The sequence below is a fragment of the Cibotium barometz genome, chromosome 59, assembly GCF_041138505.1.
Source record: "Cibotium barometz isolate CiBa-2024 chromosome 59, ASM4113850v1, whole genome shotgun sequence".
NCBI classification, from domain to species: domain Eukaryota; kingdom Viridiplantae; phylum Streptophyta; class Polypodiopsida; order Cyatheales; family Cibotiaceae; genus Cibotium; species Cibotium barometz.
The window spans coordinates 38,575,391-38,590,540 of record NC_141104.1 but is presented as its reverse complement, the minus strand read 5'-3'; the positions used below and the strand labels follow the sequence as shown (position 1 = coordinate 38,590,540).

The following is a 15,150-nucleotide window of genomic DNA, read 5'->3' as shown; positions in this document are numbered from 1 at the left end:
TTCCCAGACTTAAATTTTTTTTGAGTTAAAAGAAAGCTGAATGTAATTATTGGCAGCGACTAATATATATTAAATATTCTCCCAAAATCATTACTAAGGTTTAAATACCTTAGGTTAATCTAAAGTCGAGGCATTAAGGCACGTCCACATGAAGGGGTGCATCCGTTCACCGCTTCGCTTCGCGTGATGTAGAAGCCGAGATGCAGCTGCTGGCTCAACTATCTCGTCCAACATGTGGAAGAAGCCAATGACTCGGAGTTCTTCTCGTCGCATTGGCGACAACAACAGCAACGTCGACGAGAAGCCGAGGACTCGGAGTTCTTCTCGTCGCGGTGGCGACAACACCAACGAATTCCATAGTACCGACGAGAAGCCGACGCCTCCGAGCTGTGGCGACAAAAAGGACAAAAAAGTCCCTAGTTCGTGTGGCAACAAAAGCAACGTCGAGACGACGACTAGGAGGAAGAGGAAGTCACCGGAGGCCGACGTAGAGCGTCTTGCGGCGGGCGCTGACAGGATACGCTTGCCTTACGACGAACTCCATGACGAGAAGCGGACGCCTCCGAGTTCTTCTCGTCGCTGTGGCGACCAAAAGGACCCTTGTTCGTGTGGCAACAAAAGCATCGTCGAGACGACGACTAGGACAAAGAGGAAGTCGCCGGAGGCCGACGTAGAGAGCCTTGCGGCGGGCGCTGGCAGGACACCCTTCCATAGTACCGACAAGGAGCCGACTTGTCCGAGTTCTTCTCGTCGCGGTGGCAACAAAAGCAAGAGGACGACTAGGAGCAAGAGTAAGTCGTCGGAGTCCAACGTAGAGAGGCCTGCGGCGGGCGCTAAGAGGACACCCTTCCCTTTCGTAGCACCCGAGCAGACGCCCCGCTTACCGCTCCTGCTCGCCCATCGCCACGTCTACCCGGCGGAGTACCTGTGCGAGGGCATGTTTGATGTGAGCGAGGACCCTTACAGATGGGTGCGCACGCACGTTTCCACGGACTGGGGGATGCGGATGACCGTTACGGCGCTTGTGGCCGACTTCGATCAAAGCCAACGACCAGGCACTGTCCTTTCGTGCGCGCTGCTGTCATGTCACATTGCCAGGTGGATTTTTAGCCATCCCGGCTACAGCGTGCCGTCGACGATTAACCTCAACAGGATAATGCTCGAAGTGGACGCCCTTGTGCAAGAGAGCTGGCGCTCCCGCGGCCGGCCGCCGAGAAAGGACGTTGTTCTGCCGGAGCTCGCGGAAGTCCTTTGCTTCGTGCCGGAAATCAGAGTATCTGAGGTTTTCTGCGCTCCTTTACAATTCCACGGCGAGCCCCCGACCCAGATAGAGCCGGTGATGGTCGACGAGTACGGTCTGCAACAATGGATGGGCACCTTCAACCAGGTGTGGGACGAACGCATCGCCCCGTCAAGAGACGCCGTCTACATCGTGCATATAGACGCCCACTTCGTGGTCCTCCGCATCGACATCGCTGGAAAGTTCTGGGTGATCAACACGAGTGGGGGGTATCTCGCCAGACGCCTCCAGCGCGCCTTCATCCTCGCCTTCGGCTCCAGCACTCTTTTCAGCGCAGACAAGAGTGCGGTCCCGACGCAGCTCATCCACGGCCTCTCCAGCGCCGACGCTTGCAAATGGTACTTCCAATACTTCGTAGGACACGACACGACGGAGGAGGAGAAATCGCGAACAGGGAAAACAGGAAAAACTCGTTCGACGCCCATGATCAGTTTCTACCCTGTAAAACCCGTCTCGTAAATGTAGTTCATACGCAGGCCCTTCATTAATACGAGTCGTGTCAAACCATAGCTACCAGCCAGCTATCCTGTGCAGGCCGCCTGGGATCTGATCTCTGATCCTCATCCCCCCCATGCCAACTCCATCGTCCTCGTATCACTGTTCATCCATAGTTCCTCTCCTTCATGCCAATACATATGGCATCACCACACCATACCACCTTATAATATGCAGCTAAAACAATGCGCGAAACGTCAAGCAAAGGTTAATCTCACTATTTATTAAGGCCCTCACTAATCCCTCCCGATGTCCTCCGCTACAAGTTTAATCACTATGCCAACCCTCCTAGCACTCGGTTCTTTTTTGCGTCCCACCACGCTTCTCTGAACGCGTATAAACGCTTCTTCTCGGCAATCTTTGTCCTTCTCAGGGGCACCAGTATAACTGCTAGTTGTGAGGTGACAGCTATAAACATCGCACAGGCCTGTAGTGTAACCAACCTTAATATTTGTTGATATACCACCTCTCTCTCTACCTGTGCCAAAAAAAGGGATAACTCTAAATCTTGCATACAGAGACATCCCTCCATATGTACAGAACTTTAGCGTCCTTTAGAAGAGTAAGGGAGAAGAAACTAGTAGCTTCTACCAGTTATTACTAGTTTGGCCGAGGCCAATCTTGCGGTATAACCGATATTATAGAATAGAAAAAATACAAATTATTATAATATCATCTTCTTAAACTCTGACAGACTCTTCTTCATCACCTGAGACCTCCTTTTACTTTGTTCCCTCAGCTATACGAAGGTCATGAGCGGAATCAAGAAACACATCATTCAATGCTCTCTGTAAAATCACCCTCAAGTAGAACTTTAAGACTTTTTTGTTCGATTTGTTTATTGACAATTCTTCTTTTATTCCCCTCTACATCAAAAATTTCCTCCAATTGGAATGTTCAATTTATTGTTTGGTATTGCCAATCGGTTGCCGTATTGTTTTCAAACCAATACACAAAATTAAGATCCTTTCAACAAAACTTGCATAAATTATCACCATAGAATAAATTATGTTTCCCACACCTAAACGAAGTATATATGTTGTCTATTTTTTTAGCAAGAATTGTTATTTCATTGGTGTAACATATGTTTTTAAAATTTCAGCCCTCTAATTTTGAAAAATGGAAGCCATTGGAGTGTTTGACTCGAAAAAATACTATTTTTCATGTTGAAATCGGTGCTTTCTTTTTATATGAGAACAACAATGTAACATATTCTTACAAAAGTCCATGACAATAGTGTGAGATTATATGGTGATTTACTAGTTATACTAATAAATCAATGTCTCGACTAAAGTAATCACTCAAAATGGTCTCAGCTTTCAAAACTATATTGATAACAAAACAACATATATGAACCTTATCTTATATTTTGATCATCTAATGAGAAACTTATCAAAATAGTGTTTATTATTATATTAAATGACTAGATATTCCATTGAAAGCCTTATAAGATGTCTAAAAGTGCATGAAGTAGTCTCTTATTCTATAATTAATAAATTTAGTTCAAAAAATTTAAACTTTTATCTAAAACAAAGTGCCTAAAAGGATAGGCGTATATGTGATTGGCTCTCACAAAATGTACCAACAAAGCATAACATTGTACATAACATATGTATAAGATTTGGTCCTAGCCTATGACTATTTGATTAGCTATAAAAATCCTCAAAGTTATTTTTTGAGACAGTTAAATACCCTAGAAGTTTCATTAAGAACTAAATTTTGGAGTCCTAATTAAATTTTGACCCTAAGATGGATTGTATTACACCATATATATGTTTATGAAGTAATGCATGTTTGGAAAGCAATAAGAAATTGGCTTATTAAAGCATTTGATCCAAATATAGTCTAAACAGCTTTATATTACGAATGTAATTTGACCTTATGAATTCTTATGAAATTGAAAAGCCTAGAGGTAATCAATGTGATCCTAAAAAAATTCAAATTTTTATCACTATGTACCTAATGATATTTAAAAAAAAAAACTTTGATTTTCACTATTCGTGTGTTCTAAATAATTTCATAAAGTTGGTCAGTAAACAGGACATGAATATATGTCCATGGACACTTTTGTGTCCTATTACCAAACTAGTGTTAATGATACTCTATGCTCAAACTATGTTGCTTATCAAGATACTTAACTTGTATTCATGACTTGCCAGTGGCAATGTGTTTTCTCATTTACAATTCGACCAGAATACCATTTATAAAGGACATTGGACTTTACTACTATACATAGTTTTGTAAGATTTATGTGTAAAGATATTTTATTTTCAATTTTTAAACTCCTTGCCGGACTATGGCATATGGCGTGTTATTTTCTCTTTTGCTAGGCGTTGAGGTAGGGACTTACAAGGGATTGAAATCAAATAAAAAAGGTGAATAAAATACATATGTTGGTTAGGTGGATACATGTCTTTCAATTTTTCCTTACTAGCTGATAATAAGAGGTGGGGTGGATTCTAAAGCCCATATTTGTTGATGGGAAGTGCCTTAATACAAATTATTGAATCAAGGCTAAGATTAGGATTGGCAACCAACTCAATGTTGATAGGAAGGGTCTTAATACAAATTTCCGAATCAAGACTAAGATTAGGCTTAGCAACCATCCCAACCTTGATCACAAGAAACTTTTAATTATTTCCTAGATATGGAATCTCTAAATATATAGAGAAATTTTAGATATTTCCTAGTTACATAAAGAGAGATTTCCTATATAAACTAGATAACTAAATTTCCTAGGTACTTAATCTTATATATCTAGGAAAGATTCGTTGTTGCCTAGGGAGTCGCAAAGTCTAACTAGGAAATATTAGTCCTTACCCAAGGAATATAAAACTCTAGCTAGGAAATAGAAGGCATTATTTAGGTAATTGAAACTTCCCATAAGAGGAAGATAGAGTTGTGTACTTTTTACTATCAAATTCCTAGATAGAGAATGCTTTCTTCAATAGAAAATGGATTTATCTTGTTGGATACACATAGGTTTTATTCGTAATTTATTTAATCATCTTTATAATTTATATTCATGCACCAACACTATTATGTATATCAAAACTCTCTCTCTCTCTCTCTCTCTCTCTCTCTCTCTCTCTCTCTCCCACACACACACACACACACACATTATTTAATATTTTATATTCATGCACCAACACTATTATGTATATCAAAACTCTCTCTCTCTCTCTCTCTCTCTCTCTCTCTCTCTCTCTCTCTCTTACACAAACACATACCCACATGTTCACACTTATATGCATGTGTATGTGCACATAAACACAAAGTCCTCATATCATTTTCTGATTAAATGTTCTCATATTCTTTAGAATATTTCTTTAAATCTTATCTTATAATAAACATACAAAGAAATGGTTCATAATCCTAGTTTAACTTATATTTATCTTGTTATGTGTAAATAAATGTTATTTATACTAATATAAGTACCATAAAATGTTGCAAAACAGACTAAGTTGTTGCACCTTGATTGTAATAATTCTTTAGAATTCTTGTTCAATGAGAAAGAAGTGTTGGAAATGATAACAGTAAGCAAGAACCTAGATCACAAGGCAATGGTGAGTTTCTTGGAGATGATAACAATAAGCAAGAACCTAGACTGCATGGCAATGGTGAGTTCAAGCAAGAACTTGTATTGCATGGCAATTGTGAGTTCAAGAAAGAACCTAGATTGCATGGCAATGGTGGTGAGTTATAAAGGAACAAAGGCAACTTGCGAGTACATATTTAAATGTTTTAACATTTTCGTATGAGTAAGAATTTTCATCTATTGAGGGGATTCTTGTTTTGCGAGCTTCCAAGAAAATCTCATGAGATTTTAAATTTCTATTTTTTTTCAAGACATGTCACTAGGTTATGGTGGAGTGCATGAACTTGGGCATTTTTTGATGGGTGTTATGGATTTTAAATATTGAAAAAAAAGTCTAGGAAGACCTCAAAAGCCAGCACATGAAAATGGTAAACTTAGGTATCTTTCGATGAGTGTTATGGATTTCAAATATTGGTAAAAAATTTTGGAAATCCCTCAAAAGCTAGCACATGTGACCCCTCTTCCTAGTTTTGGGAGTAACCTCAGAAGCTATGAGGAATGGTCTTTGCTGATGGTAGCATCTTTAGCTTTTATCTTCAAGCAAGAATCTCTGCATGTGAAAGTGTTGTACTACCTTCTAGAATTGGGGAGGCTTGCCATTGTTACGGATGAATACTATAGCACGATTGTGGTGGTTGGTGAAAAGATTGGGGAGGAGAGAGAGTGTGAGCTCTTACAAGCACACACTCACTCACACAAAAATAAATAAGCCACACACATAGATGGAAGGATGAAATCTTCTTCTCCTTCTTTCTCACAAAAGAGGTCTTAAAAAGATAAGTGAAAACCAACATAAATACTAGATTATTATGTACAAGCGGTCCAGAATGTGAACATGCTAAGTAAGTGAGTTGGCAAGATAAGTATGCCATAACTCTGTTAGACTAGGTAATGTAGTCGAGCTGTAGGATCACTGGCAAAGCTTTGTCATGTTTCAGTGGTGTAAAGGTGGAACAACCACCCAGACACGTCATGAATGTCAGCTCTTATTGAGCTTGACATCTCAACACTCCCCTTTAAGCTCAACTCCATCTCCAAGACTCCAAGCATAGTGTGGAATCTGTGAAGCTTCTTTACTCCCAAGGCCTTGGTGAAAATGCCAACTACCTTCTCCTCTATGCTGAAGTATACAAGATCAACATCTCTTGCCAAGAACTTCTCTCTAATGAAGTGATAATGGACCTCTATGTGTTTGGTCCATGTATGAAACACTAGGTTCCTAGCCAACTATATGCTACTAAGGTCAATAGATGAGAACTTGCATGTCCACATGCAGCCCCAAATCTCCAAGTAGCTTGCATAAACCAAGATTCCTCACATGATGCCATTGTTGTACCCCTTTACTCTAGCTTTGTGCTCGACAAGGAAAGCCGATAGTATGTCCTCTATCCACAATGCTACTAACCCAATTCGCATTAGTGTATCCATACACCTGCAACCAAATACCAGAATTATAGAAGTGGCCATAATCCACTAAGGAGTGTAGTGTGCACCTCACGCTATCAAAATGCAGCTTTCGAGTAAACTACATAAACCGACTCTCCAACCTAATTGTGTAGTTCACGTTTGGCCTAGTGATCGTCATATAGATCAAGTTGCCCAATATCTTCCTATACATAGTGTAATCCTCCAAAATCCCACCTATGTTTACACTCAACTTGTCATTCTAATCCAACTTGTCATTCTAATCCAACGGTATAGAAATGGGCTTAAAACCAGCCATACCATATTTAAACAACATGTCCAATGCATACTATCTCTATGATAGCTATATGTCCTCGGCATCTTGATGACCTCAACGCAAAGAAAGCATCTCAGGTCACTTAAATCCTTCATGTCAAACTTCTTCTTGAGGTGAGACGCTTTGCATTCTTAACTTCCTCTTCCTTATCTCCCCCAACAATCAATTCATCCACATAGATGGTGATGACCATAATCCCCTTATCACTCTTTTTCACATATAGTTAATGATTAGCATCTGTCATATGAAAGCTATGCCATGACTACTTCAAGCCACACCATGGCATGACTACTTAATGATTAACATGCCATGACTACTTCAAGCCATACAAGGCTTTACGTAGTCTCCATACATAATCTAGGGGACTCAAATCCTCATAACTAGGTGGCTATTCTAAATATACTTCTTCTTATAACTCACCATGCAAGAACACATTCTTTACATCCATTTGCTCTGCTGATGTGCAAAACATAACCTTTTAACTTAACACTACAATAAAAGACCTCGCAGTTGCCATCTTGGTAACATGGCCAAATGTATCCTCATAATTAATACCATAGGTCTGAGCATAACCTTTGGCAACCAATCATGCCTTTTACTTGCTAATACTTCCATCTAAGTTGTGCTTACATCTAATAGCCTTTTTACCCTTAGGCAAAGGCACCAATTCCCATGTCTTATTTGCATCCAATGCATCTATTTCCTCATCCATGACTTTCTCCCAATATACAAGCCCAATAGCATCCTCAAAATATGTGGTGGGTTCAACCTCCTACACAACCTTTATCAAGTATGCATAATGGTGAGCAACATAACCATCATATATTAATCTCTAAACAAGATTTTGACCCTATCTAGCCTACATGGTCTTGGATCTATTAATCTCTAACCGTTATATATTAATCTCTACACATGATTTTTTACCCTACCTAATCTACATGGTCTTGGATCTATCCTTAGTGTGTCCTTGTTCGGTTCCGGTAGCCTTGCTTTTACTAGGTGTCCTGATAACTAGCCTTTTCTTGTGACTAGTGTATTGTATTATAACTTTTAAAAAAAGAACTAACATGAACTAGTAGTCAAGCAAGGACAAAGTAGAACAACAATAAATGAATCTTGGACACACCCATTCAAGTGGTTGAGGATAACGTAACACCATTACTAGAGTGCATTGCCTCCCCAAGGACACCATCCACCACATGGTTGATAATGATCTTGATACTCAAGTTTTCACTCATCCAGCAACATGGAAATATTAGCAATGCAATCACCTCACTTCATTTTCAACGGTTGGCTAATGTTCTTACTTGGTATGCCCATCCTACATACTCCTAGGGGATCCCCACCAATACATGGTAGCATACATGAGGCTCCATCCTATTGTCTTCAATTTTTGAGCTTGCATTTTACTCTTCATGAAGTTAGAAACATTTACATAGAATGATGAAGTACCAGTGAGCTTACAGTTCCAGATGCATTGCACTCCACCCCCATAAGTACCTTAACGTGCCACGAGGATCATAAAGCTTAACTCTATGATTACTTGTCACTTACTTTATCTATGAGTCACATTTCAAATTATCACTTTAGTATGAACACAATTACACACAGGTAACCAAAATCTCATGGAAGACCTATCTCATTAAATAGATGTAGAGGTGGTTGATAGGTTGATTGAGAATGAATCTTTCCATGAACTTGGCACAAGGCATAAGAATGAGACAATGTGAACTTAGAGAAGAAAGTGGAGAAAGTAGCAGGGATTTCACGGACGTAAACGAGAACATGTGAACATGTTAATAACATATGTTAGTAACACAAAAAATCTTGTGATCACATGTTATATTCACAAAGCTTTCACAAGGGCCTAAAAAAATTATCTTTGTCGGGAATAAAAAATCTTCTTAGGTGTCCACTGACCTGCTATTATGTGAAGATAGTAACATGAGAACATGTGAATAGCTTATTCCCATGTGTAGCCAAGCTTTTAAGGGGTTCCCAAATGGCAAGTGACCTGTTATTTTGTGAATGGTAACATGAGAACATGTGAATAACTTGTTCACATGTGTTATTATCACAAAAAATCTTGTGATCACGTGAATATTAAATCCCTGGAAAGTAGAGGTAGAGGAGAAGTAGCCATGGGAAGAGGTAGAGGAAGGATTCCTAATTTAGTGCTAGAGTTGGGGAGCTATGACATGGTATAGTATAGTTGCCCTTGGCCTAGAATGGATAATGATTAGGCCTTCCCTACTTATCCAATAGGTTGTTCCACAAGCACCATAGGTTTAGCCAAGGGAAAATCAACAAGTGCAAGGAGGAAATTAGAAAAGGGTAATGGTCAAGGTATTGCTGCAGCCCAAGATCCTAATCTATGAGCTCAAGAACCATCACAAGAAATAGGAGAGACAAAGACCCTCAGCTTCTAATTTTTCTTAGGAAAAATCATGATCAGGGGACAACTATGTCGCTCGATCAATCGGATATAAGAATCTAATGTGCAACAGCTTATCCAGTTCCTCCTTGACCCTTTTGGCATAATTGGTATTTATCCAGTACCTCCTTGACCCTTTTGGCATAATTGGTATTTATCCAGTACCTATGTTGCCATATAGGGGCTGCATCTTCCTTAAAGTTAATCCAATGTTGGTAGAAGAGGGGGTCAATCCCTTTCATTTTGTTGTAGCTCCATACACACACATCCTTGAAGGATGTGAGCAACACCCAAACTTCTTCTCTGAATTAAACATCCAGCTTGACATTGACTCTGACCATATTTGGATTGACCTTTGTTCCTAGGTTAATCTTCCTTCAACCTTTTGGATTGCTCGAGGTCCCTATCAAAAGCTTTCTCTGCTGCAATGATTTGATGCAGACTCAAGGTACTACTGTCATCGGCTAAAGATTCAAAACAATCTTTGACTTTGTTTGAATTTTCCCTTTGCTAAGCGGATCAGGCTGATAACTGGCAACTTCACTTTTATGCCAATGATCCGGTCTGTATCTGTTCATTATCCAGACCACATCAACCTCAAATAGGTTGATCAGGTTCACATTCTATTAGAGACTTCTTCCTCTTCTACTAGAGATACTCTTCCTCTTCATCAAGGTCTAATCCTTCCAACATGTTTACTCCCTTGGTGACTTTCCGCGCTAGGACGAATTCTCCAATTTCTGCCAAGTGTCGATGGAAATCCTATCTTTCTTCATTGGTCGATGGATGGTTATCCTATCCACATCATCCCAATCTTTCTTGATCCTTGTGCTTGCTTGAGCCATGACCTTCCTAGTAGCATTGGGTAGGAACCTTTGATGTCCTCTATTCGGAGCACCACTACTGCAATCTGGAAACTAAATCTAGCAACTTCTAGTGGGAGCTTGCATATTAATCTGAGTGGTTGCACTCACCACCACCACTGATCCACCATTTCTACAGTGAACAGAGCGAGTTTCCATCTGCCCAACCGAGCATTCTGCATGTCATATCCAATAGTATGTTGACTTCTAATCCTCCATCCAGCAGAACTTATACTATATCCACTCTCGCCAACTTGACCTCGAGCATTGGGATGGTATCATCATAAACTAGGGCTTCCATCAGTGGGGTTTCTATCTTTTCTATGTGCATGGATTCTAGCCGGCGTCTATGAAAGTGTCGTCTTCTCTTCAGTGAGGCATCAGATAGCACAATAGTTGCTCCTTGAAGTTCGATACCAATGTGAGGAGATTTTCACAACCAACATGTAAATCGGCCAATTCAGATCGTACAACAGAGTTTCTACTTCCACAAGAAGGCATTAGCTTTCTTCTTACTTTGGTGCTTCCACACCTCTTTCCAGTCGTGGTGTCTCCTCACCTTTCTTTGGACTTGGTGTCTTTGTTGGTGAGGACACACTGTCTTCTTGCTCTAGGTTTATCTCTGGTAAACAAAATTTGGGTTCTTGCTGACAGATCAACCTGAGCCTTTCTGGTTCCTTTTTTCGCAATGCCTGATTCTTTTCCACCCAGTCAGATTCTTCTGTCCATACATTTTTTCGCAATGCCTGATTCTTTTCCACCTAGTCAGACACTTCTGTCCGTACCTTGTTCTTCTCCTGTGTCAAGTGACAACTTTCTTCTTCCCCCTCTTATCTTTCTGAGGTTAGGTCTTTCACCGCCTCCAGAGACTCAAGTTGCATGGATCGTGTCACTGCCATGGCTAATGATTTGGCCACTTGACTTCTTATGGCTCCTTGAGAGCTTGGATTTTGATGGCATTCACTACATGTGGTCTTGATGTTGAAGCCTGGACTCCTTCCACTTCAACCCTTTGATTCCTCCAAATGTCACATCCCAACTTACGCTGGCCTAAATAATGACAATAAAAACATGTGAAAATAGGCCGTTGTGCACCAGGCACATCCCTAGGAGGAAAATTCCCACAGGGAGACGGAATTGTGGTTTGCGATACGGATTGAGTGAAGCCATCGGTAGGGTGGATTGAATAGATGCCACAACGAGGGCTTGGATCACCGGTCACGAAGGTGCTCTCCTCCCCATTGTATCTGTATGCTTCTATGGTGTGTGTGGTGGTTCTTGTTCCAATATCTTCCCCAATGCACGTGTGGATATCTTTGGTGACCCAGTGCCCGAATATCGTATGGTCAGGCACACCAAAGTTCATTCTTCAAGCTGCACTTTTCATCCCCATGTCCATGATTGTGACACCTCGTGCACCAAGGGCCTGACCAGAACATGGGAGGGGACTTCGCGCCTTCACTAGTCAACTGAGCCATGGCTGCAGCAAGTTCCTTGGCTGTCTTTCTTGCCTTCTTGCTCTTTGACCATGCCTTGTGATCTTCCTCCTCCTCCTTGGATTCCTCACTTACACATGAGTTATTAGAATCACCCTCCTCTTCTGAAGATTTGTAAGTGCACCTTTTGGACTTCTTCTTGGCCTTGCCCTTGAAAGATCCTACCAACACACACTCAACCCTAAGAGCTGATTCGACTAGATGCTCTAGAGTCATGGCGGCAAGATTAGAACTGGCTTACTACCATTTTGATCTATTTTTTGAGGCCCTTCATGAAATGAGAGTTGAGGATATCCTTTGTGGACCAATTGGCTGCATCCAATCTACAGGCCGATTGGCTCTGTAGATTGGCTACATCCAGTCTACGGAGAAGCTTCCAAAATTCAGCCGCATAGTCTTCCACCATCAAGTTTTTTGATTCATTTAGTATAGCTTATCAAGCACATGCACGGAGGTCTTGTCTTCCCTTAATCTTTGAAGGAATGCAACTTTGATTGCATCATAGGTGGGAAAGTGGGTGTACTCATATTGAGAAACCCAGAGAATAACACTTTTCTATAAGGTCAGGAGGACGAAGGCTTCTTTTTTGGGATCTGGTCCACCGGGCTGGGGAGACGTTCACGCACCAAGCACTGTCGAGAAGAAGGATGTGAGAATCTCCATCCTTTGAGGATTTACCAGAGAACTTGGGATATTTCACGGTGATGGTTGGTCAGAGGAGCATGTTGTAGTTCAGAAGGTAGGGTTGGGATTGTGGAGGTGGTGGTGGTGGTGGTGGGGGTATAAACAGTGATGGGGGTGGGGTTAGGTGGGGTTGTGGCTTGGTTATGCTGGTGGGGATGGTGGGGTATAAACAGTGATGGGGGTGGGGTTAGGTGGGGTTGTGGCTTGGTTATGCTGGTGGTGGTTGTTGAGATTCAAGCTCGATGACAGCTTGTGCCAGTTGCACTATGTGTTGGTGTGTTAGGTAGTAGCATGTGTGAGACATAAATGACTGCATCCAGCTGGTCATAGTTGTGTGGATAGTAGCTAGGGTTAGCAGTGTGTGGACATAACACAAGTAGTGTGTTGTAGCTTTTCTATTATGGCTTTATGCATGGTGTTAGAGTGGATATGGATTCCCTCTATGGTTAGGGTTTCAGTAATACATTAGGGTTTGCTCTTGTGTGTGCCTGCTCCCTCTCCCTCTACATGTTTTTCATCATGGTATCAAAGCAATGTGCTCTCTATTAGGGTTTATGAGTGAGTAAGAGAAGAGGGAGAAGAAGCTGTGAAGAAAAGCTATGGAGCTTGCCATTGGAGCTATGAAGCTTGGAGCACACCAATTTTCATCAAATCTGAGAGCTTGGCCTACCAGGGCGGGTAAGGAAAACTAAATACCCTTGAGTGGATTACAGGTGCAAAATCACAAACAATATCAGATTTGAGTTGCCCAAAGAAAAGAAAAATTCTATTTTGCAAGCTCTGCATTGAAGCTTGATAGCGGTGAATGTATGTTGCAAATGGTTGCAAATGTATGTTGCAAATGGTTGCAAATCTGACAAAGGTTCATGTATCTGGCAATGGGAATGTGTTGGCAACTCATGTGCAAGCCCTAGAGTGATTCTCGAGCAAGTATGATGCATTGAATGTGTTGGAAAAATTCTATTTTGAAGCCCTCACAAAAATAGTGAATAGATGCTCATTTTTTATGCAATTGAAGCCGATTTTTTACAAAAATCACAAGGTTGATGGCTTGGGTGCATGCCTAGCAGTGTTGGAAACTCATATATACCATCATTAGCCACACCTAACTCTCCAATTCCCCCTAATTACAGGCGGTGTAGTGGTTGAGGTCACCAACTGAGGCTTGGTTGATTGATTCCTTGCACAATTTTCTTAGCAATATTATGGTACACACAGAGGAGAAGGATGCTATGTGTTTTATTGGAGCAATTATGCATTCGGGATCCAATTATGACCTGATTAAAAGTGATGTTAATTGTGATTAGTGAAACAGAGGGTTGTTAATCGACTAATTACTCACTCAATTTTGATAATTGATCTAATTCCTTTTACATAGAGTTAGTAGACATCATTGCTAAGCTAATGAATGCCTAGGCCCTCAATTTGGACAAGTTTGAAGAAATTACAATGCTTTTACTGGTTTTTTCTCAAAACAGAGAAGGAAATTTGATATTTTTGGTATGTATGCACCCTGACTGGTGTTGATATAAAACATTGAGCTTGTTCGAGTGTTACTTCAAGTTACCCAAACTTGATAAAACCACTATATTGCAATTTGCAAAATTTGGAGGCCTTGTAAAGTGCGCCAAAACAGGGTATTTTGGATTGCGTATGCTAGTTCAATTTGAATGCACTCAGTGTGATTTTCTACATCAACAATGAAGTTGGTTGAGTACTTTGGAGTATCTAGGGCACTTATTAGAGTGTGGTTGAGCTAAGGAAGGCTCATTTATAGGATTGGACATGTGCAGAAGAAGGCGCATTTGCATTGAGCAAATATGTCAGACAACCCAATATAGATTGTGGGTGAGACGTTGGATAGAAAGAACTTCTAGGCATGGAAATATAGGATCAAAAGCTTTCTGAAAGGAAAAGGATTTTGGAACCTTTTTACAGGTGCGGATCTAGAGCCGAATCTACTCCGACAACCTACACAACAACAAGTTGCAGCTCATAAACTGTAAGATTCCTCCCCAGCCTCTCAGAATGTCCAGTATCTTCCCCTGTAGTCAAATCCCTCTTCAAAAATATAAAAGATCTTGTTTCTACCAATTTTGGCCTAGAGAGAGAAAATATTCTAGAGAGAGAGTATTCAAATTTTAAATATTTTTAGATGGAAAAATTTCTCATCTTATTAAAATAAGTTTCCCTGAAACAGAAGTTCAAAAATATTTTCAGAAGGTGCATTAGAAATTAAGTATAATCTGTTCAAGAGGCATTATCCTGAGAGTCAAGATTTTTTTGAAATTTTAAATTAAGGTTCCTATGGACCAATAAGATTCATCCAAATTTAGGGAGGAGATAAATAGAAGAATAAAAGGAAAATCCCCCAAAAATGAGTAAATACTCACATAAGATGAAGAGTTGACTAAGGACAAGGTTAAAAAAGAGAGATATTTAGATGAAATGATGCATTTTTGACACCTCAGTATGGGGGAATTTTCCTCATGAAGGAGGCACCTATTTCACATGCTTGAATGAGTTTTAAACTCCCAAA

At 40.6% G+C, this 15,150-nt stretch overlaps 1 protein-coding gene across 1 annotated transcript; it reads left to right on the top strand.

Annotated features, from left to right (window-relative positions):
• The first annotated feature begins 240 nt into the window (after positions 1-240).
• On the top strand, positions 241-1,982 carry LOC147605782 (uncharacterized). Its single transcript, XM_086793499.1, has one exon. The coding sequence runs from the start codon at positions 248-250 to the stop codon at positions 1,757-1,759; it is 1,512 nt and encodes a 503-aa protein (XP_086649625.1). The 5' UTR covers positions 241-247; the 3' UTR covers positions 1,760-1,982.
• The last annotated feature ends 13,168 nt before the right edge of the window (positions 1,983-15,150 follow it).